Source organism: Schistocerca gregaria, chromosome 7 (assembly GCF_023897955.1).
Source record: "Schistocerca gregaria isolate iqSchGreg1 chromosome 7, iqSchGreg1.2, whole genome shotgun sequence".
Classification (NCBI taxonomy): domain Eukaryota; kingdom Metazoa; phylum Arthropoda; class Insecta; order Orthoptera; family Acrididae; genus Schistocerca; species Schistocerca gregaria.
This window is the reverse complement of record NC_064926.1, coordinates 467722695-467745433: the sequence shown is the minus strand read 5'-3', so window position 1 is coordinate 467745433 and position 22739 is coordinate 467722695. Positions and strand designations below refer to the sequence as shown.

The 22739-nt window shown below is 39.6% G+C and overlaps 1 protein-coding gene across 1 annotated transcript in view; it reads right to left on the bottom strand.

Moving 5' to 3' along the window:
* Positions 1 to 22739, bottom strand: part of LOC126281419 (uncharacterized) — a 212231-nt gene that overhangs the window by 106441 nt on the left and 83051 nt on the right. Inside the window, exons 6-8 of the mRNA XM_049980362.1 lie at positions 22316 to 22468; positions 13798 to 13983; positions 7565 to 7804 (exon numbers count right to left, since the gene is read on the bottom strand). Coding sequence (XP_049836319.1) covers positions 7565 to 7804; positions 13798 to 13983; positions 22316 to 22468 — 579 coding nt within the window. The remainder of the gene's footprint in view (positions 1 to 7564; positions 7805 to 13797; positions 13984 to 22315; positions 22469 to 22739) is intronic.

Below are 22739 nucleotides of genomic sequence, written 5' to 3'. Positions count from 1 at the left end.
CAGTTGACTAGTGATAATAGACCAAAACTACGTAGGATATTCATAAATGTGTTACTGATGTCCTCTGTTTTATTGGTATTTATGTTAAAGTCCCCATACAAAAACCTTCAGTTGGACGGAATGTGAGAATTAAAGTACCGGATGTAGACAGGGCAAAAACTGAGCAAAATCTATAATATCAGTATTGATAAATATTCAGGATGATGAATTTTATCAACTTGTTACCAAAGCTGGTAAACTGAAGTCATTGTGCACTAGGAACCAATTTGCATTGTGCAAGGAAAATTTTATCGATGTCGAAAAAGCAGCAAGAGAAGAAACTGGTCAACAGGAAGTGGTTGCCAAACAGTCTATTGTTGGAGGACAAGGTTTCAAAAAGTGCAGTTGCTTAAAAAAGTGTTCAGCTAAAAATGCTTATGTAAACCGTCTTCCATATTATGTAATTCAAAATGCCACAATAGTCAGCCTTGTTGTTACAAAAATTAACGTTCACAAGGTAACACTTTCTACAACATGTTTCACTAATATGGAATATTGCTCATTATAATCACATTGGAATGCAAGAATATTTAAAATACATAAATTTACAATGAATACAAATGATTTCATTAAACTGCTAAGCTGATTTTTTTTAATGAATACAGTTTTACCTGTTGGGTAAATCCTAAAATTTACCTATGTCTCTTGGTAAAAGTTTGAAATCTATGCTATATTAAGAAATTTCAGACTTTTACCACACCATGATGGTAAGTCTTAGGCTTCACCAGTTAATTCTAGGATTTACCAATCATCTTACTTTTACAGTAACATATATACAAACAAATGTAAAACAATGTTATTGGAATGTAGCCAAATTAAATCAGGTGATGGTGAGAGAAGTAGATTAGGAATTGAAACACTAAAAGTAACCAAATAGTTCTGTTATTTGGGTAGTGAAATAACTGATAATGGCTGAAGTAGAAAACATGTACAATGTGGTAAGAAAAACATTTCTGAAAAAGAGGAATTTTTAACATGATCATAAAATTAATTGTTAGGAGCCTTTTCTCAAGGTATTTGTTTGGAGCGTAGCCTTGTACAGAAATGAAATTTTGATGGTGAGCATTTCAGACAAAAAGACAATTCAGGCTTTTCAAATATAATGCTACAGTGAATGTTGAAAAGTAGATAGATAGAGTGAATAACTTGTGAGGGAGTACTGAACTGAATGGGTGAATAAGAAATTGGGGCATGACTTGACTAAAAGATGTGATCAGTTTGGGGTGCAGAACCTTGTATTGTGCCTATGTAAGCTGGACAACAGTGAGCAGATAGATACAGGCAATGAGTCATGATTCTACCATGACAGGTGTGTGCTCTAATCCAGCAGAAACTGTAAGTAGTTATGGCTGTGGCTGAAATGTGTTCAGCATCTTACAGACCAAATTCCTAAATTGTCTAAATACACTCCTGGAAATTGAAATAAGAACACCGTGAATTCATTGTCCCAGGAAGGGGAAACTTTATTGACACATTCCTGGGGTCAGATACATCACAAGATCACACTGACAGAACCACAGGCACATAGACACAGGCAACAGAGCATGCACAATGTCGGCACTAGTACAGTGTATATCCACCTTTCGCAGCAATGCAGGCTGCTATTCTCCCATGGAGACAATCGTAGAGATGCTGGATGTAGTCCTGTGGAACGGCTTGCCATGCCATTTCCACCTGGCGCCTCAGTTGGACCAGCGTTCGTGCTGGACGTGCAGACCGCGTGAGACGACGCTTCATCCAGTCCCAAACATGCTCAATGGGGGACAGATCCGGAGATCTTGCTGGCCAGGGTAGTTGACTTACACATTCTAGAGCACGTTGGGTGGCACGGGATACATGCAGACGTGCATTTTCCTGTTGGAACAGCAAGTTCCCTTGCCGGTCTAGGAATGGTAGAACGATGGGTTCGATGACGGTTTGGATGTACTGTGCACTATTCAGTGTCCCCTCGACGATCACCAGAGGTGTACGGCCAGTGTAGGAGATCGCTCCCCACACCATGATGCCGGGTGCTGGCCCTGTGTGCCTCGGTCGTATGCAGTCCTAATTGTGGCGCTCACCTGCACGGCGCCAAACATGCATACGACAGTCATTGGCACCAAGGCAGAAGCGACTCTCATTGCTGAAGACTACACGTCTCCATTCGTCCCTCCATTCACGCCTGTCGCGACACCACTGGAAGCGGGCTGCACGATGCTGGGGCGTGAGCGGAAGACGGCCTAACGGTGTGCGGGACCGTAGCCCAGCTTCATGGAGACGGTTGCGAATGGTCCTTGCCGATACCCCAGGAGAAACAGTGTCCCTAATTTGCTGGGAAGTGGCGGTGCAGTCCCCTACGGCACTGCGTAGGATCCTACGGTCTTGGCGTGCATCCGTGCGTCGCTGCGGTCCGGTCCCAGGTCGACGGGCACGTGCACCTTCCGCCGACCACTGGCGACAACATCGATGTACTGTGGAGACCTCACGCCCCACGTGTTGAGCAATTCGGCGGTACGTCCACCCGGCCTCCCGCATGCCCACTATACGCCCTCGCTCAAAGTCCATCAACTGCACATACAGTTCACGTCCACGCTGTCGCGGCATGCTACCAGTGTTAAAGACTGAGATGGAGCTCCGTATGCCACGGCAAACTGGCTGACACTGACGGTGGCGGTGCACAAATGCTGCGCAGCTAGCGCCATTCGACGGCCAACACCGCGGTTCCTGGTGTGTCCACTGTACCGTGCGTGTGATCATTGCTTGTACAGCCCTCTCGCAGTGTCCGGAGCAAGTATGGTGGGTCTGACACACCGGTGTCAATGTGTTCTTTTTTCCATTTCCAGGAGTGTAATTACTTTGAAAACAATACTTTAATTTTGTGACTATCGTGACTTTTATTATTTACTTCTGATTTAATATTTTTCATTAAAAATGTGAATTATGGTGTGAATGCAAACTGATAAGATAAATGAATGTTGTTATGTCTATTTATTGAGTATACATTAGTGTGAGAACTGTGGCTGTACAGAGAGAGCAATTATATGATCAGGGAAAATTTGTAAAGTGCTGGTAACCAGTTCACAGTACTGGGAAAACAAGAAACATTTTATGATAATTCAGTTATTGAAACAGGGAGTTATTTTGATACTTTTGAGTTTTATAAATTTGTTTTTTTTTAATAAATTGTTCATAAAAGCTATTAAGTTTTGATTGATAGGATTTCATGGGTTAATACTGATATCAAATGTTCATCAGATAACCATAGGACAGTGCATTTGCGCATATTTTCTGAACTAATAGAACTGTTTTCTAAAGTCCAGTTCAGAGCTTAGCCATTATTATATTCAGATGTGTACATTAGGAGCTCTGAATAGATGCAATAATTTTGCAGAACAGTGAGTAAAACTTGACTGTGGACTGCCACTAAGTGAATACAAAAGTGCGGGAAAGACAAATATGTAAAATTCAGATTTTTATATGTAAACTCTGACTTCTGAATCAACTAAAATCTGTGTGGTGTATTGTGCAATTTGGAACAAAGAACTGACATTCAAAGGGATTGAGTTTGTAATACCGTATTTGAGTGATCATTCTGTCACAGACAGTCCATTTTCTGGTAAAGGGGTCTGTTAAATACCATAATATGGTAGTTATGAATGGCTATGATTGTGTGTGAGTGTCAAAACTGTAACTTAAGATTAGTGTGGGCTTTGTCATGTTTTTGTGTCAAACAAGTAACAATGTATTGAAGTTTTCACTCACCAACTACTTTCAATTAATAGCTCAGTACTCCTCACACTAGAAAACATTTGTTACACCCTCCAGACACATCATTTGCTTTCTACCAGCATGGGTGTGTGGACAGGCCTTTAGAATAAAGAATCACTGCAAGGTGGGTGGAACTGTTCTGTTTTCTGTAGAATGAAAAGTTAGCATCATCACTGCAAGTCGATAGGACACGTTCTGGGACATGAAGGAATTGTCACTTTGGTAATAGAAGGAAGTGTGTGGCATGGTGTGGCATGGGGAGGGAGGGGTAGTTTTCAGAGAGAGACCAAATCTTGAACACAGTGAACATGTTCAAATGAGTGTACACTGCTATACTTACGCAGAGATGAAGAGACCTGCGCAGGACAGACTAGCATGAAGTGCTGCATCAAACCAGTCTTCACACTGAAGATCACAACAGCAACAATTTCTGGAAGGTTCTGGAACTTATTTGCTTTTGCACCAACAATTGTTTGGACTGAAGACCACAGCAACAATTTCTGGAAGGTTCTGGGACTTATTTGTTTGTGGATATTTTAATTTACTAGAATATTCTATGTATGTTCAAACAGGAGCATACCCTGCTGATGCAGGCAGTTCAGCTCCATTTGTATTTCATGTGTGTTCAATTACCATGCTTTCAGTGTGGTATAGTAATTCTCATTGATCCTGCTGCCAAAAGAGATACTTGAGTCCTGATTCTAGAAGATAATATGATACTTCAGGCTGCCAGACCCATGGATTCCTTCTTCAGTGCCAGAAAGGGGAAGTAATTGGAAGAGTCTGATTTGTGAAGTTTCACTGAGGATATAACTAGGTCACTCAAAACCTATGTAAAGAGAGAACACCCTGTTTGCTGAGAAAAGCAGAACAACTGAGTTTGTCTTCTCCTAAGTTCTAGGTGACTTGTTTTTCTTCCCTCCAGTCCCTTTCAACTAGTTATTTCTGCCTGCTTTGAAGAAGGAAAAGCTTAGAGTACTGTACTTATCTATTATCATGTTTGTGTATCAGCCATACTGTGAGTTGCCACTATTGAAGGAAAGTAATGGTCAGTATACTTTAAAATGTGTAATGTGTTCAATATTAATCTTGGTTCAATATTTAATATTAAAGAAATGAGGCATGTTCATTATTTTCTGTGACATAATGACACTGTAATCTGTAGTACTGAACTGAATGAAAGAAATTCTATACCCCACACTAAGTTTGTCTGTTCCTGTCAGGAATACCATGACTGGATGAAGACCTAAGGCATTTATTAAACAGTCACCTAACAATAATGATGATGATGAAATAATAATAATAATAATAATAATAATAATAATAATAATACTAACTTTCTTCATGATCATCCTATTTATCCTTTTCTGTGATACTATCAACAGGAAATATCAGAACTTTTGATGTGCAATATAACACTGAAAACTGTACTTGAGCCTATGTGTGAAATATCTAACTTTTGCCTCATTTTGTGGTCTATATAAATAGCATTTCTCATGGACAGCAAGAATCAAGCACAGTAATTTAAAAAAATTTCAAAACTGTCACTATCTGATCATAAACATGTCTATATTTACAATTTGTTTTGATCTTCTCGTCATATTCAGGTATCATAAAATTAATTACACCAGCCTACATGACAATGTTATTAATGTTGTGCAAATAGGAAAATACATTACACAGTCAGTAATAAAATATAACACAATGGATCATTCTTAGTATAGGTACTGCCATTATCAGGTTCTACCATTAGTGTAGTGGCACTCTACTTAGAATATGTATGTAGAGTGCCTCCAAATGTAAAGTGGGAACCTGATTATGACAGTATATAAATGGGATGCATCTTTACATAAAAAGAAAGAAACTGATCTAAGTCTATGTCTACATCTACAATTATGCTCTGCAAATCACCATGAAGTGCATGGCAGAGGGTACATCCCAATTAACAGTTATTAGGGTCTCTTCCTGTTTCAATCACATATGCAACAATGAAAGAATGATGGTTTGAATGCATCTGTGCATGCTGTAATTATTATAAACTTATACTTATGATCCCTATGTTAGCAATACTTAAGGGGTTGTAGTACATCCCCATTGTCATCATTTAAAGTTGGTTCTTGAAACTTTGATAGCAGACTGTCTTGGGATAATTTACATCTATCTTTAAGAGTCTGCCAGTTCAGTTTCTTCAGTATCTCTGTGACACTCTGCCATGGAACAAACAACCCTGCGACCAGTCATGCTCTTTTTCTGTATATATTCAATATCCCTAGGTAGTCCTATTTGGTACCAGTCCCACACATTTGAGCAATATTATAGAACTGGTATAGAGTGATTTATAAGCAGTCTCCTTTGTAGACTGACACACTTCCCTCACTGAAGTCTACCATCTGCTTTAACCACAACTGAGCCTTTGATCATTCTATTAGATATACCTATGAAGTGTTAAGTTGACAGATTCCACCAGTGACTCATTGATATTATAGTCATAGGATACTACAATTTTTTTCATGAATTCACAACTTTAAATTTTTGAACATTTAAAGGAAGATGCCAATCTTTGTCCCCCTTTAAAATATTATGGAGATTTGACTGAATATTTATGCAGCTTCTTTCAGACAGTACTTCATTATAGATAACTGCATCATCTGCAAAAAGTCTGAGGTTATTATTAATACTGTCTGTGAGGTCATTAATATGGAAGATGAACAGCAAGAGTCCCAATACAGTGCCCTGGGGCAGTCTCAAATTTCTCTTGCTACCCCGTACGATTGCACTTTTGACAGTACTTATAGGTGTGCTAATCAGTCAATGCTTTTCTGAAATCAAGAAATACTGCATCTATCTGACTCCCTTGATCCAAAGCTTTCAGTTTGTCATATAAAAAAAGTTTGGTTTGACATGATCGATGGCTTTGGAATCCGCGCTGATTGGCATAGACAAGGTCATTCTGTTTTAGATACCTCACTATGTTTAAGATCAGAATATGTTTTAAGATTCTACAACAAATCAATGTTAAGGATATTGGACAGTAGTTTTGTGGATCACTTCTAGTTCCCTTCCTGTAGATATGTGTGACCTGTGCTTTTTTCCAAGAACTATGACAGATTCATGCTTCCTGCAAAGGAGACAGGACCTATAGGAGTGGATGGTACTTTAGATACCTTTGGTACCAGTTTCACAGGGACATGACTCTTGGGAACTCTTCCAAAAAAACAATTCGCATCAACTGCCGTTCTTTGATAGTAGTCAGGGCAATTCACAGCTGCTTATGAATGTCAACAAATCATTAATGTGTTCAAGAACAGCATTCACAGTGGGGCTGCATTTTAGTTGGTCTGATGTATTACAGGACAGTGAACAAATAACTTTAAATTAAGCCTTTTAATCTTTTCAGATAAAAAGTTGCTAACTCTGACAAACAGTATATGAAGACTGATTAACTGTGTTACGACTTTTAGCTATTGGCTGTATTACTGGTTACAGCGATGCAGGATGGCTTTTGTTGTATTTGATGGCTGTATAATGACCCTCCCACATGGTTTGTTGGAAATAACTTTATGATACTTGAAGATAATCAGAAGACTGAACCTGGTTATTAATAGATAATTATTTATCTTGTTGGCTTTGAAACATGACTATTTCCAAATATTCATTTAGCTGTGGCAGGCAAGTTGTGTCTTGAAACACTGCATTTTCTGTATCAATCAATTACAAACTCCCACTTATGAGGCAAGAAGTGTAACTACTATATAAAATAAACTGGAAGGATACCCACCTGCAGTGAAGCCATCAAATCTAGTGCCTTTTGCATGTCAGAGGCATGGGGGCAGAAGTGCAAGCCAAGTGCCCAAAGTGGTGGTAGTGTTGGTGGAACAGTTGTTGCTGTTGCAGGAAGAGTGGCCCGTATCTGTTGTACAGCGTCTGCTGGAGTAGGACCTGCCCCAATGCGCAATGACCAGGTGCCGGCCACTGCACCACGCAGTGTCAGCACTGAGCTGCCGAATGTGTGCCATGCCTGTGTAATATTATTGTTATTTTTAATTTTGATTGTTATTTGGTGTACATACAATGCTGCCAACACTTTATTACTTATTTTGTGCTATAATTTAAATGAAACTGTGTAATGACATCATAATAATGCACATTTTTTAACAAACAACAAGTGCATGTATTTTTTATTGTTAAGAGAGAAATAACTAAATAATTGTAGTGTAACAAGAACAATAGTGGCCTTTTTTAGAGTAACTGTTTTCTACCAATCCATACAATATCTTGATTTATAAGACATTAAAAAATCTAGAATTAGTTCTAGAAATTAATAGTAACAATATTGTAACTATTGTAAATAAATTTCACTTAATTACCCTGTAAATATAAAATTTAACATGTTCCACATATTAAAAGGCTCTCTTTATGGTGATACATTTGTAACACAATGTGTGAAAGTGTTGACTCCCCTAAACAAGCAACAATAACAAGAAATATCGTTTAAGATTCACTTTCACTGTTTCCAGAAAAAAAGTAAAATTACCTAACCATAAGCAAATGAACTTCTAAGTTCTCTCTGACACTACACAAATAACATAAATTAAATATGCAGAGAATAAATGCAGTATTAATTTTAGCTGCATTCCTCTGGGAGATTATGTCCTTATAGCAGGTGATGATAGTTTGCAAAATATGCTAAATTTTTGTCTGGTGCTCAAGAGAATGACATTTACCTCTATGTCAAGGATGGTGAATAATTAGTACAAGAATGTGGAAGGCCTTGTTCAAGATGGCGCCGAGTAAAGGTAGTGAAAAAGATCGTCTCTCAGTTTCGTTATTATGTGATCGCTCCGTTTGTAATATGTGCTCCAGAAAGGTAGTGAAAGGTATCCTATGCACAGAATGCAAGTGTTGGTATCACGATAAGTGCGTGAAAATAAACCTTAAACTCATAAACGATGGAGACCAGTGGCAATGCCGAACGTGTGCTGAGCGTCTAGCAGAAAATAAATTAAAGGACTCCCTAACACTACAGGAAAAGGAATTCAATACAGTGAAAGAATAAGTAGCTGCATTACGTTGTAAGCACGAAGAACTCCTGAAGAATCACAAAATAGTGACGGGAAAATTATCTGCTGAGTGCTTAGACGTAAGCAATCTCGAAGTTATTTTGGCGGCACAGAAGAAGGAAATTAGTATACTGAAACAAGATCTGGCTGCAACTCGTTCGGAATACGAAGACCACATGGAAAAAGCGTACAAGTAGAGAAGAAACTGCCCGAAAGTGAAAGTGATGGCCGCAAAGACAGTGTATTGTGTTCGTGTTATCCACGTATGGCTAGGAATCCCAGTAATAACAAGCATGTTACTGTAAACCAGGACCATGATTCTAGTGTTGCAAATAAGAATTCCAGGACAAATATGTGTACCACCCCAAACAGTAAAGTGCAACCATGTCTATTGTCATCTAAAACTAATATTCAACCAAAAATGTCGCAACCACCGCCCACAAACCCAAAGTTACTTATTAGTACTTCCCAAAACAAAGCGGAAATAAACACGAAATCTGATGAAAAACAAAAATCGTATGGCCAAAAGCTCAAGGCTGTTATCTTAGGTGACAGCCAAGGACGCAATTTATCTAAACTTTTAAATGAAAAACGCTCAGATTGAATGTTTAGGCTACGTTTACCCTCAAGCCAATGCAAGTTTCGTACTCAAAAACGTTAACCAAAACACCCCCAAATCTTGCACCTCTGACATTGTGGTAATTGCAACAGGAACAAACGATGTTGCTTGCAACAACAGCCATCATCTAATAAAAACTTTAAAAGCCAAATTACCGGTCATTGTATCGAAGAAAGTGTTTTTAGTGGATGTGCCTTTCAGACATGATCTTCCAAACTGATCATGTGTAAACACAGAAGTAACCAGTGTAAACTCGCAGATCTACAAACTGTGCTCAAAATTCGCAAATATTACGATAATTAAAGCAAGCGAATTTCACAGAAAGTTTTATACACGAAACGGGTTTCACCTAAACAATCTTGGGAGGAGAGAAATCACAAATTTCATATTAGAGACTGTAATGAAAGAAAAAGCACTAAGTGGGCCCATAATACCACTCAGTTATAGAGAACCAAACATCAGTGAGGAAAACATTGTACCCAAAGACAAATACAGCGTAAAACATACTGAAAATGCAAATGAGTGTAGCATGTTTAATTGCAAAAACTTTTTATGGCCAAACCACCTATCCCATTGTGTGGAACCGACATCATCATCAACTGAAACAGCATCATCATCTGAAATAGCAGTGCCTTTAGTACAAGAACTAGCAGCTGAACCACACACAGCGGAAGCAGCAGCTCGCCCTACACGAAACAGAAAGGTAACTCAGCGTTTTTTATGTTGACACAAGAGAAAAACAGTCAAAATCATGTGAAACATCTCTCTCGTGTATTAAACATGGGACTTCAGCGCCACAAGCAGAACTAACTAGTCTACGGAGAAAAAATACCACAAACAAATATACAAATGTAAAGGTGAGCAAGTCTCAAACTTTGTCTGTATTTCATCAAAATATAAGAGGTCTGAAAAATAAAATAGACCAACTGCTAATTCACCTAAGTGATGAAGAGTGTGGAAGTAAACTGATATATTGTGTTTCTCTGAACATCATATCACAGACGGAATCAACATGTTACAGATTGAAAACTTTTGTTTAGCTGCCCACTATTGTAGATCTAGTATGGGAAAGGGTGGTGTCGCAATATTTATTAGGAATAATGTAGTGTATAAATCTCTAGATTTAAGCAAATATTGTGTGGAACAGCACTTTGACGTGTGTGGTATTGAGATAACAACAGACAGTGCAACAGTTATTGTGCTGTCAATTTACAGGGCTCCTGCTGGATATCTGAACGTTTTTATGGGAAATATTGAATCACTCTTGTCCCGCCTGTCTAGAAAAACTAAATCAGTCATTGCAATGGGTGACTTTAATGTGGACTTTTTAACAGAAAACAGGAATAGAACAGATCTTGAACACCTGATGTGCTCTTACAATTTAGTGTCAATGGTAAACAGTCCAACTAGAGTAACAGCCAGTTCTAGTACATTAATTGATAATATATATATAGATAAGGATGCATATAATAATTTAAGTGTAAAAAATGTTACAAATGCCCTATCTGATCATGATGGACAGTTCCTCACCATAAACCAAATAAATGTACAAAGGAGAGTAAATTTCATTTGGAAAAACATTAGGATTACAAACACACACAACTTGGAAAACTTTAAACATAAACTGCAACACATGGACTGGTCTTCTGTGTATGCTGCTATTGATGTAAACTCCAAATTTAATATATTTATCAACAGGATTACAAGTATTTTTGAAGAAACATTTCCTAAAAAGTTAATTAGAGAAAATCTGTATAAATCAGATCACAGGCCTTGGGTTACTAAGGGCATCAAAATTTCCTGTAGAACAAAACGGGAGCTTTATGCAGGAGCCAAGACATCAGATGATTCACATAAGATTCAGCATTACAAATTGTACAGTAAAATTCTTAACAAAACCATACAGGCATCAAAGAACATGTTCTTAAAGGCAGAAATTGATAACTCGAACAATAAAGTAAAAACTATTTGGAATTTTGTAAAGAAGGAAACGGGGAAAAGTGCAGTTCACAGTGAAAATATTCAAATAAAAAATCAGGATCATATTGTTAGTGATCCAAAAACAGTTGCTGATATGTTCAACAAACATTTTTTAACAGTAACAGAAGAAATTGGATCGGAAGGCTCCATAAATCAAGCCATTAGTTTTCTGCAATCCAGCGTACCTGACACAGTACCACAAATCAAAATAACAACAGTCACTATTCCAGAAATTGAAAGAATAATTAGATCCCTGAAAAGTAAAAATTCCACTGGAGTTGACAACATATCTAGCAAATTATTAAAATACTGCTGCGGCCACTTAAGTAGAATCCTTTGCCACATTTTTGATGCGTCACTTAAGCAAGGAATAGTGCCCGAAAGACTTAAGTATGCAGTTGTGAAACCTCTGTATAAAAAGGGAGATAAGGCAGATACTGCTAACTATCGGCCAATCTCACTACTGACGAGTTTTTCTAATATTTTAGAGAAACTAATGCATGCCAGGATTGTTAATCACCTCATTGAATATAAGATCATCAGTAAAAGTCAGTTTGGATTTCAGAAGGGGTTATCAACAGAAGATGCAATATTTGCATTTGCTGCCAATGTTTTGGAGTCCATCAACAAAAAGATGAAGATAGTTGGAATATTTTGTGACCTCTCAAAAGCGTTTGACTGCGTCAGTCACCAAATACTTTTGCATAAAGCTTCATATCTAGGCATAAGTGGGGCAGCAGGGAAGTGGCTCCATTCTTATCTTTCAAACAGAAAACAGAAAGTTGTACTGGATAGTCAATAAGGTGCATCAGCATCATCGGAATGGGGAACAATCACCTGTGGAGTGCCTCAAGGCTCCATTCTGGGCCCCCTACTTTTTATTAATGATCTTCCTCTATGTACAGATTTTTGTAAATTCACCATCTTTGCTGATGACACTACGCTACTGGTTGATAACTCAGTGGATGAACTTGAGGTGACAGCTAATAAGGTTTTTAGTGATATTGTGAACTGGTTTAATATAAATGGTCTTTCTATTAATCACAGTAAAACAAACTATGTCAAGTTTCAGACAGTCTCTAAAGAAGATGAACAAGAACAAAAACTAGGTGACATGCAGATAGCTAAGGTCGCTAGTACAAAGTATCTTGGCTTACATATAAATAGCAAACTAAACTGGTCAAACCACATCTTGGATCTCTGCAAAAGGCTGAATTCGGCAACTTATGCTTTACGCATTATCTGCTCTTACAGAAATACGGAAACCAGTAAATCAGCTTATTATGGTTATTTTCATGCCATTATGGCATATGGAATCATATTCTTGGGAAATCAGCCACTTGCTAGGAAAGTGCTATCTGTACAGAAAAGAGCCATAAGAATCATGAGTGGAGCCCACCCTAGAGCCACATGCAGAAATCTTTTTAAAGAACTACAAATCTTCACATCCATTGCACAATATATATTATCCTTGATGTGTTTCATAAGGGGAAAAAAAGCCCCTCTTCAAACCTAATAGTGTTTATCATAATCATGATACTAGAAGAAAAGATGATATCCACTATGAGCAGCATGCAAACCTGAGTAAGGTACAGAAGGGGGTCCACTTCAGTGGTTGTAAGATTTTTAATGCCCTCCCTTCACAAATTAAGTGTTTAGTAGATGATGAGTTCTTGTTTAAGAAAAGCTTAAGGCAGTTCCTATTGCAAGGGTCATTTTATACTATAGAAGAGTTCCTGAAACATGATGAATAGTACCCTAGTACCTGTATGGATAAGTCTCAGATACATTTCCCACTCTTCATTTGTGATCCTGTATATCTATTACTCGTAAACATCTTAAGTTTTCAGTAGTATATTTTCTGTATGTACGTGTATAGAGTCTGTAATACTTAACTTTGTAACATTTATTTTTTGGTGATTTTAATTTGTAATGTTAATCTAAGCCATATAATTTTAATATGAATAATAGCAATACTTACAAAATACCATAATAAGTTTGTAAAACTGACACGTTCCATATCCTGTGATGTATTCACAACATGGATCACCGAAACACGAAATAAATAAATAAAAAAAAAATAAACTAGTGACACAGGAGACAGTCTTCCAGTAAATGTTAGTAAGTCCTGACAAAATTATGTCAGCTGGAGTTGTACAAAATATCCCCCCTAAGTTGACCAAATGCTTGAGAGGAAAATTTTCTGCATGAACAGGACTGGAAATGGCTAGTTGCATACTGAGGCCAATCAAGCTACAATAGTTTTTGTTATAGTACACAGAGATTGATATATTTCACAGCACACTGCCATGTGGACTGTGGTTGACACGAAGCAGGTATGATGTGACTTACCTCAATAGGGCCATCGAGTTCTTCAAGCACGAACACAGCAGCGCGTCCTTTCTTGTCCAGCAGCCAGGCTGATGGCAGTGCCATCGGGTGGCCAGGTCCTGCGTACAGCAGCCGCGACGACGCACTACTGCGCGGTAATAGTGCACCTGCCACCAACTTCACATCACCTGTAGCGGTCACTGATAGCTGTGTGCATTGTTATTGTTGTTGTAGACATTATAAAGAACACTACTGCTGGAGTCAAATCACAAGAATCAAAATTGTTGATGTTGTCAACTTTTATCAAGAAAATTATGAGAAGGAGAGTTTCTACTCAGCGTATAGTGGAGATGCTGTAACTCAGCATCTCCAGTATATGGTGAGTAGCAACTTTCCTGTTCAAAATATTATTACATTCCATCCTGGGTTTTCCATAGTTTGATTTTATCAAGAAAATGATTTTGTATACATTGATGCGCTGAAATATTATGACCACTGGCCTCCATGAGATCAGCAGGGAGTATTTGGGGATGTGACACACCAAGGAAACTACACTCCTGGAAATTGAAATAAGAACACCGTGAATTCATTGTCCCAGGAAGGGGAAACTTTATTGACACATTCCTGGGGTCAGATACATCACAAGATCACACTGACAGAACCACAGGCACATAGACACAGGCAACAGAGCATGCACAATGTCGGCACTAGTACAGTGTATATCCACCTTTCGCAGCAATGCAGGCTGCTATTCTCCCATGGAGACAATCGTAGAGATGCTGGATGTAGTCCTGTGGAACGGCTTGCCATGCCATTTCCACCTGGCGCCTCAGTTGGACCAGCGTTCGTGCTGGACGTGCAGACCGCGTGAGACGACGCTTCATCCAGTCCCAAACATGCTCAATGGGGGACAGATCCGGAGATCTTGCTGGCCAGGGTAGTTGACTTACACTTTCTAGAGCACGTTAGGTGGCACGGGATACATGCGGACGTGCATTGTCCTGTTGGAACAGCAAGTTCCCTTGCCGGTCTAGGAATGGTAGAACGATGGGTTCGATGACGGTTTGGATGTACTGTGCACTATTCAGTGTCCCCTCGACGATCACCAGAGGTGTACGGCCAGTGTAGGAGATCGCTCCCCACACCATGATGCCGGGTGCTGGCCCTGTGTGCCTCGGTCGTATGCAGTCCTAATTGTGGCGCTCACCTGCACGGCGCCAAACACGCATACGACAGTCATTGGCACCAGGCAGAAGCGACTCTCATCGCTGAAGATGACACGTCTCCATTCGTCCCTACATTCACGCCTGTGCGACACCACTGGAGGCGGGCTGCACGATGTTGGGGCGTGAGCGGAAGACGGCCTAACGGTGTGCGGGACCGTAGCCCAGCTTCATGGAGACGGTTGCGAATGGTCCTCGCCGATACCCCAGGAGCAACAGTGTCCCTAATTTGCTGGGAAATGGCGGTGCGGTCCCCTACGGCACTGCGTAGGATCCTACGGTCTTGGCGTGCATCCGTGCGTCGCTGCGGTCCTGTACCAGGTCGACGGGCACGTGCACCTTCCGTCGACCACTGGCGATAACATCGATGTACTGTGGAGACCTCACGCCCCACGTGTTGAGCAATTCGGCGGTACGTCCACCCGGCCTCCCGCTTGCCCACTATACGCCCTCGCTCAAAGTCCGTCAACTGCACATACGGTTCACGTCCACACTGTCGCGGCATGCTACCAGTGTTAAAGACTGCGATGGAGCTCCGTATGCCATGGCAAAGTGCCTGACACTGACGGCAGCGGTGCACAAATGCTGCGCAGCTAGCGCCATTCGACGGCCAACACCGCGGTTCCTGGTGTGTCCGCTGTGCCGTGCGTGTGATCATTGCTTGTACAGCCCTCTCGCAGTGTCCGGAGCAAGTATGGTGGGTCTGACACACCGGTGTCAATGTGTTCTTTTTTCCATTTCCAGGAGTGTATATAAGCAGAGCAGAAATTAATGTAGAATTACATCAGAGCTAGATGCAAGCACACGGCCGAGACAGCTGTCTCTCCTGCTATGCAGTAAATGATTGTCATCTAATGAAGTCTTATTGGCCCCATCAATGGCCCCATCGATGAAGAGACACCAGAGGATTATGGATAGCAGTGATCTTTTAAAGACCACAGTCTTACATGTATTTTTTGAATGAATGTGTACTTGTACCACTTGGGACCTCACTTTCACCTGGTGTTGTATTCATTATGAAAGGAGCCAACCTGAGCAGAATCATTGGCACTCAGTCTTCCATTGAAGCCTCTGCAGATGTAGCACCACTCCCCAACCACCCAAGTAAGGTGATGGAGTGTGTTGCTATCTCTTGCAGGAGACGGAACAGCATCCATCAAATGATGAGGAGTGCAAAAAAAAATCAGCATTTGTGCAGACACACATTACCAAGGAAAAGACTGTCGACACCTCTTGGCCTCATAAATCTATCACAGAGAGTGATGGATTTATAACACCAGTGGCCAAACATGTCACCAGGGCACATAAAGGTTTGTGCAGCTTGCAGCTTACTCACGGGCACAAACAACACAATTCTGCCACCCTAGGGTCACCCCAGATGACAAGGAGGGAAAGGCACCAGCACTGAAGAAAGAGCCAATGATGCAGCTGCTCACACTCCAGTATGAGAACGAATACAGAGTACACTACACACTACTGGAGCACTGGATGATCACCGACTTCACTGTAACATGGCAAGTTGTAATCTCTCTCTGAGATCTACCTGAAGAATGCCTCTGATTTTCGGTAGATAGTACAAGAAGCATCAGTGAGGCAACTGCCTTTTTATATGCACATCTCATAGTCTGAGACGATGCTAAAGATAGTTCTGAGCAAACTACCATACAGCCTCTCCACAGAATTTAGCACAAATGTTGGTTTTCTGAAAACTCTTCAGATGAACCAAGGCTCATTATCTGCCCCACTCATCTTACCAGACATGAAGATCCACGAGCCCTATCGCATCCCCAAGCTCGCCACTGTGAGCATCCACGTGGAAAACCTATAAGCTAAAAGACACCACCTATCAAGGCTACCACTGTCAGGGCATTCAGCATGTTACCAGACATTGTTAAATGCCTGACCGATGTGCAAAATTAAATTCTCCAAGGTCTATCTCAGCTGTGACTACCCTCTGAAGAAAGAAGATGAACCAGTGTCTGCCAACTGCAATGGCCCACATGTCACAGAGGCAACAACAACCACTGTATCACCACCAGCAGATGCAGCGACCCGTACCTTGAATGGCAGTGCACCAAACAATGCTACAACACCCTGACAGTGCCATATCCCCCAAATGGGGCCTCCCCGCCAACAATCCCGGTGGGGTCAGGGATTTTCACCTGCCTCGAGATGACTGGGTGTTTGTGTTTTCCTCATCATTTCTGAAAGTGGCGAGATTGGGCTGAGCAAAGGTTGGGAATTTGTACGGTCGCTGATAACCGCACAGTTAAGCGCCCCACAAACAAAACATCATCCCCGGCTAACAATGCCATACGATCATTTCATTTCATTTCACTTCTGAATAACAGGTATCTTTCGGTATTTATTTGGCCTTAGTTACAACAGGCGATTTTTTACTAATAACCAGTTAAATAAACGAAATATCAATTAGCCATAGTAATAGTGCTAAAATTTTTGGATTTTAAATAAACCTCTTCAAAAACCGAGTAATTTCTATTCATAAAATTTACTTTGCCTTGAAATATTGTGTTATATTAGAAATTGGGAAAAGCGATAAATGCCATAAAAAAGCCGACAGAAACGAACAACGAACTGATCCTGAGATAATGGTCAAGTTACCAGCTGTTAGGCAGTATATATGTTAGTGCAATGTCGAGACTTGCCCATCTGGTCTGTATGATAGTTTTTCACTGTTGTTGGACATCAGTTGTATTACGGAATGGCACCATCCCCAGTCTGGAAGTATTTTATGAAATGCAATGTCCCATTTGCTTTAAAACACTATAAACGGGAGGAGCTACAACAAACTTGTGACATTATATGAGTTTATGATAAAAACAGAAAGTAGCTGATCTGCTGCCTATGTCTACATAATATGATTTCACGTGCTAACAGCTCTTGAAAACGGAAAAATTAACATGATTATACAGTTGTTCAACCTCAGTCTTCACCATATAGCATAAACTATTTGTAATGCCCAAAAGTGGTATGATCCTCGATTACAACGTGATTTTTGAGCAGAGTTCCCAAAAATTGAAATGAATACGAGAGAACTGGTAATTTTTGTATTATTCAGCCATTTATCACTTTCCGAGAAAAGTAGCGAATGATGGATGGACTAAGTTCTTTTTTCTTTGTCTGTTTATTTAAATCAATCAATCAATCAATCTCTTTATTCATCCGTTAACAATATACATTGTATGGATGTAGTCAATTACAATATAGTTTCTGATATTTTATGTGTTGCAAAAACTTGCATAATAAATCCAAATATTTTACATCACTTTATATAAATAATCTTACTTTCCCCTATTAGACAATTACAATATAATTTCTGTTATTTAATGTGTTACAAAAATTTGCATAATAAATACAAGTATTTTACTTCACTTTATATAAATAATGTTACTTTCCCATATTTAGATATTCTTCAATGTTGTAAAAACTGTTTCTTATTAAAAATTGTTTAAGATCTACTTTGAATTTATGACATTCTTTAATTTTCTTTATTGCAGCAGGCAATGCATTAAAAAGTATTTTGGGCTGGTAGTTGACACTTTTTTGGTATAGTGCTCCTTTGTGGGCCTCTCTGTGAAAATCATCTCTATTTCTTGTTTCGTGTTTATGAATCTGATTATTTACTGTTGAAAATTCCTGGTGAGTTTTCAGAAAGCAGACACATTCATATATGTATAAGCTAGGAAGAGTCATTATTTTAAATTCTTTAAATATTTCCCTGCATGACATTCTACGGGGAACCCCTTTCATTATTCTAATAGCCCTTTTTTGAAGTTTGAAAGCTTGTTTTGCCATACCTATATTTCCCCAGAAGATCACACCATATCTAAGCAAACTGTTCATATAACCATAATAGGCACACAGCAATGATTCAGTGTTGCAACAGTCCCGAAGCATTCTAAGCACATAGCAGCATTTACTTAGTTTTTTACACAAAGCTTCTATATGCTTTTCCCATCTCAAGTGCTCATCCACCCATATACCTAGGAATTTTGTATGTGGAGCTTGTGCAATAACATAGCTCCCTAGCTCAGCTTTTACTGTTCTTCTAGTTTTACTTTTAATATTACTGAAATTCATCATATTTTTGTTCTATGTAACTTGAAACTGAGGGAGTAAAAATTTATGAATTTTTGTTCGATTTCTGCGTTTATTAAGGAGATAATAGGGAAAAAACCGAAAATCGGGTGTTTCAGAAACCAGTTAATTTAAGCGGTTTTAGTAGTCAGGTTAAACTGGGGTTGAAAGAACCGATATAGCCGGTTGAGTTGTTTCAGCGATAACCACGATCCCTAAACCATGGTGCACACTGAATCCCCATGCCACAGTATCGCAGCACACCAGTACAGGAGCCAAAACGAAATAGCATAGCACACTGATAAGATGGAAAGTCGTGCCGCAACCCGTTTTGGAAGCAGCGGGTACGTTGCAATTATGCCAGGCCAGCGCAGACCGCTAAATAAGTCATGTGGATTGACCTAACACAGGTACAACATACCGCCTGCTACAATAGAATGCACCATTTTGTTTTGGCTCGTCTAGTTGCGTAGGGATTTATCTACGTATCAGGACTGTCAACCTGCAAATAAATAAAAAATTAGTTACCAGACTTTATTTCTTCGAGGTGATGCTTAGGGTAAGGTGGTACAATTTCGATATAGGTACAATACGGATCAACATAAGGTTTCGCGCCATTTGTCAGTCTCTAATTGTCGGTAACACTTGCCTTTGTGTGGCGTTGTAGTGTAGCGGGTTTCTACAGCTCTACCTGTCTTTTTCCAAAAATACACCACTTTTTGCTATGGATATATAAATGTTTTCCTGTTAAGAGGTAAGTGAAGCTACTTAGTCTAACGCGCTCTTATAAATTTTCTAGTTTCCACGAGCTTGCAAAATTTCATATTAGTGAGGTTAGACACTCGTTTTCCGTTAGGGCGTATTCTGAGGCACCTACAGAGAAAGCTTCTGTGACATGTGCTGCCATCTCTTGGTACAATTCACTACTATTTACTCGTGATTTCACTCACGCCGATTGTACATTTTTGATCATGAAAATGGTACAATTTCGATACCCTAGTACAATTTAGTGTTTTAGTTTAGTATGTAATGATTGGTTACCATAGACATATTATACACAATTATTGCAAATAAATTCTGTATATTTAAACATTTTCCTAGTTGGTTTTTTTAAAGCCACCTCTTATTTTCTAGATGCCACGAAAACGAGCAGGAAAGAAAATCTACAATAAATGGAGTCCAGCAGCATTAATTGAGCCAATAAAGAGTGTAATGAGTGGACATTTGAGGCTTCAGAATTATATGACATTCCTTTCAGCACTTTACATCGTAAAGTGCAAATTAAAATGAAAATGCAAGCTGGATTAACTTCAACTAGTCCTATAAAAAACAGAATTGGTCGTCTAATGGTACTCAGTTCTGAAATCGAAGATGCTTTGGTTCAGAGAGCAACAGCGAGGATTGGGTCTGTCGCCACTCCAGTTAAGAAAAGCTGCATTTCAGTTAGCTGAGAAAAATATTTTGAAACATCCATGGAACTTAGAAATCAAGGTTGCTCGAATCGATTGGTTTAGAGCATTTGTTAAGAGACACACTCACCTTAGCCTGAGAAAACCTGAAGGTCTTTTGCGAGCCAGATCTGATGGCTCAAATAAAGCAGACGTAAGTCAATATTTTCAGAATTTAGAAGAAATCTTAAAGGAATATGATTCGTTTGATAAAGCAGAGTGTATTTATATTATGGATTAATCCGACTGTCCTCTTAACAACAGACCCAGAGAAATAGTAAGTCGTAAAGGAAAGCGAGAAGTTGTTTCACTAACAAACGTGGAAAGAGGACAAAATGTGACGTGCATGAATGCAATTGGTACGTATTTACCACCAATGGTAATTTTTTAAAGGAGTGAGGAAATGCCCTGAATTTCAAGATGGCTTACCTTCTGATGAATCAGGATACATTAATGAAGAATTGTCCATGGTCTGGCTTCAGCACTTCAAGAAATACAAAATAATGGGTAGCCCTATTACACTTCTTATTATTGACGACCATGGAAGCCATACCAGCTTAGATGTTGCAGAATATTGTCGGGAAAATGGGATAAAACTTTTGGGATTGCCTCCGCACAGTAGACATGTATTGCAACCATTAGATAGAACTTTCTTCAAGTCCCTATTGGCTGAGTATCAGAGAAATGCAACTGTCTGGATACATCGCAATCCCAATGAAAGTATTACAAAACAACGATTCTGTACTATTTTCTGTGATGCCTGGAGCAAAACTGCGTACGTTGGGTGCCCAGTCAAAGGGTTCAAATGTACAGGAATAATGCCCTTTTGCAAAGACATTGTTACCGAGGAGAAATTTGAAACTTCAACGTTATTCAAGGCTCCTGCTCCTTCAATCTCCACCAGTCGAGCTACTAATAGCATTATGGGAGAAGAAACCATTATCTTCAAAGGATGTAACTGAAGAACACGACAAATCCGTAATTCCAGGGTCCAGTACCATTTCTCAGCACGATGCTGTCAAGGACATTTTTCCAAGTCCAGACGAAAAACTATATTCTCGGAAGAGGGAAACACAGACATCAGCTAGACTCACTTCTGATGAAAACCTGGAAAACCTCCACAGCAAGAGAAAACTTTTTCAACAAGGTTCAAGGAAAGCAACGAACAAATGCAACAAGAACGATAAACAGAAATGTACGTCTGTGAGTAATGACGAAAGAAGTGTATCAAGCTTTAAATCGCCAGAAAACAACGAGAATAATTGTGGATTTTGCTCATTGAATTATTATAGTGCAGAATCAGCAGCTAAGGGTGACTGGATTTGCTGCCAAAAATGCAATGTTTGGTACAGCGAGGTACGCATTGGTGCCCGAGGGACAAAGTGCTTTTTTACGTGGAAGATGCCAGTGATCAAAATTGTACCAGGAAGTGATCACAACTGTACCTAGTATGGTACATTTTCGATCGATTTTTCTCAGTTCTGTAACCTTTTCTTGTGTTTATACCAACAATTGTAATTGTCTAATATGTGGGTTACATATTCATTAAACATCCAAGAACAAGTGCCATAGCTAAAATTATTTCTTTTCTCAATATATTTCTAGTTACAATAACATTTGTCGGAAATGATTGCAATTGTACTACCTTAACCTAAATTTTTTCGACTACGTTGCATACTGTATGGAGTGCTGCGCTTTGTGTTAAAGGACAGTGCATTGTCCTCAAATGACGACTTGGACTATAGCAGAAATTATGAAGTGGACACACACCTCTCTGTAGGAGTCTGTGTAGATGAGTGCCGTGTCGACGGAGGCGAGAAGGGACGAGTTGTCGTCACGCCGGTACACCGTGAAGCCCAGCACTGGCCCCTCGAACTCGATGCCCAGCGCACAGTCCGACAGCGACACGTTGGACACTGGAACCTGGGAACACGGGAAACGGTGAAGACTGCGGTCTTGGGGTCTCTCTGGTAATGAGGCTGAGCACAAGCTTGAAACTGGAGAAGGAAAATTTAGGAAATTGGCAACGAATGTTTCGTAAGAGTCATTCCAGCATTCGCCGTGCAACACGGCAACTGTCTAGTCTCATAATATCCGACAATCTGGTCGCTATCACTGACGACGAGTTAACCCTTAGCTTCCCAGCTCATCTTTTTGTCACGCTCTGCTTCAGGTATGGTCTGAAAGACCACTA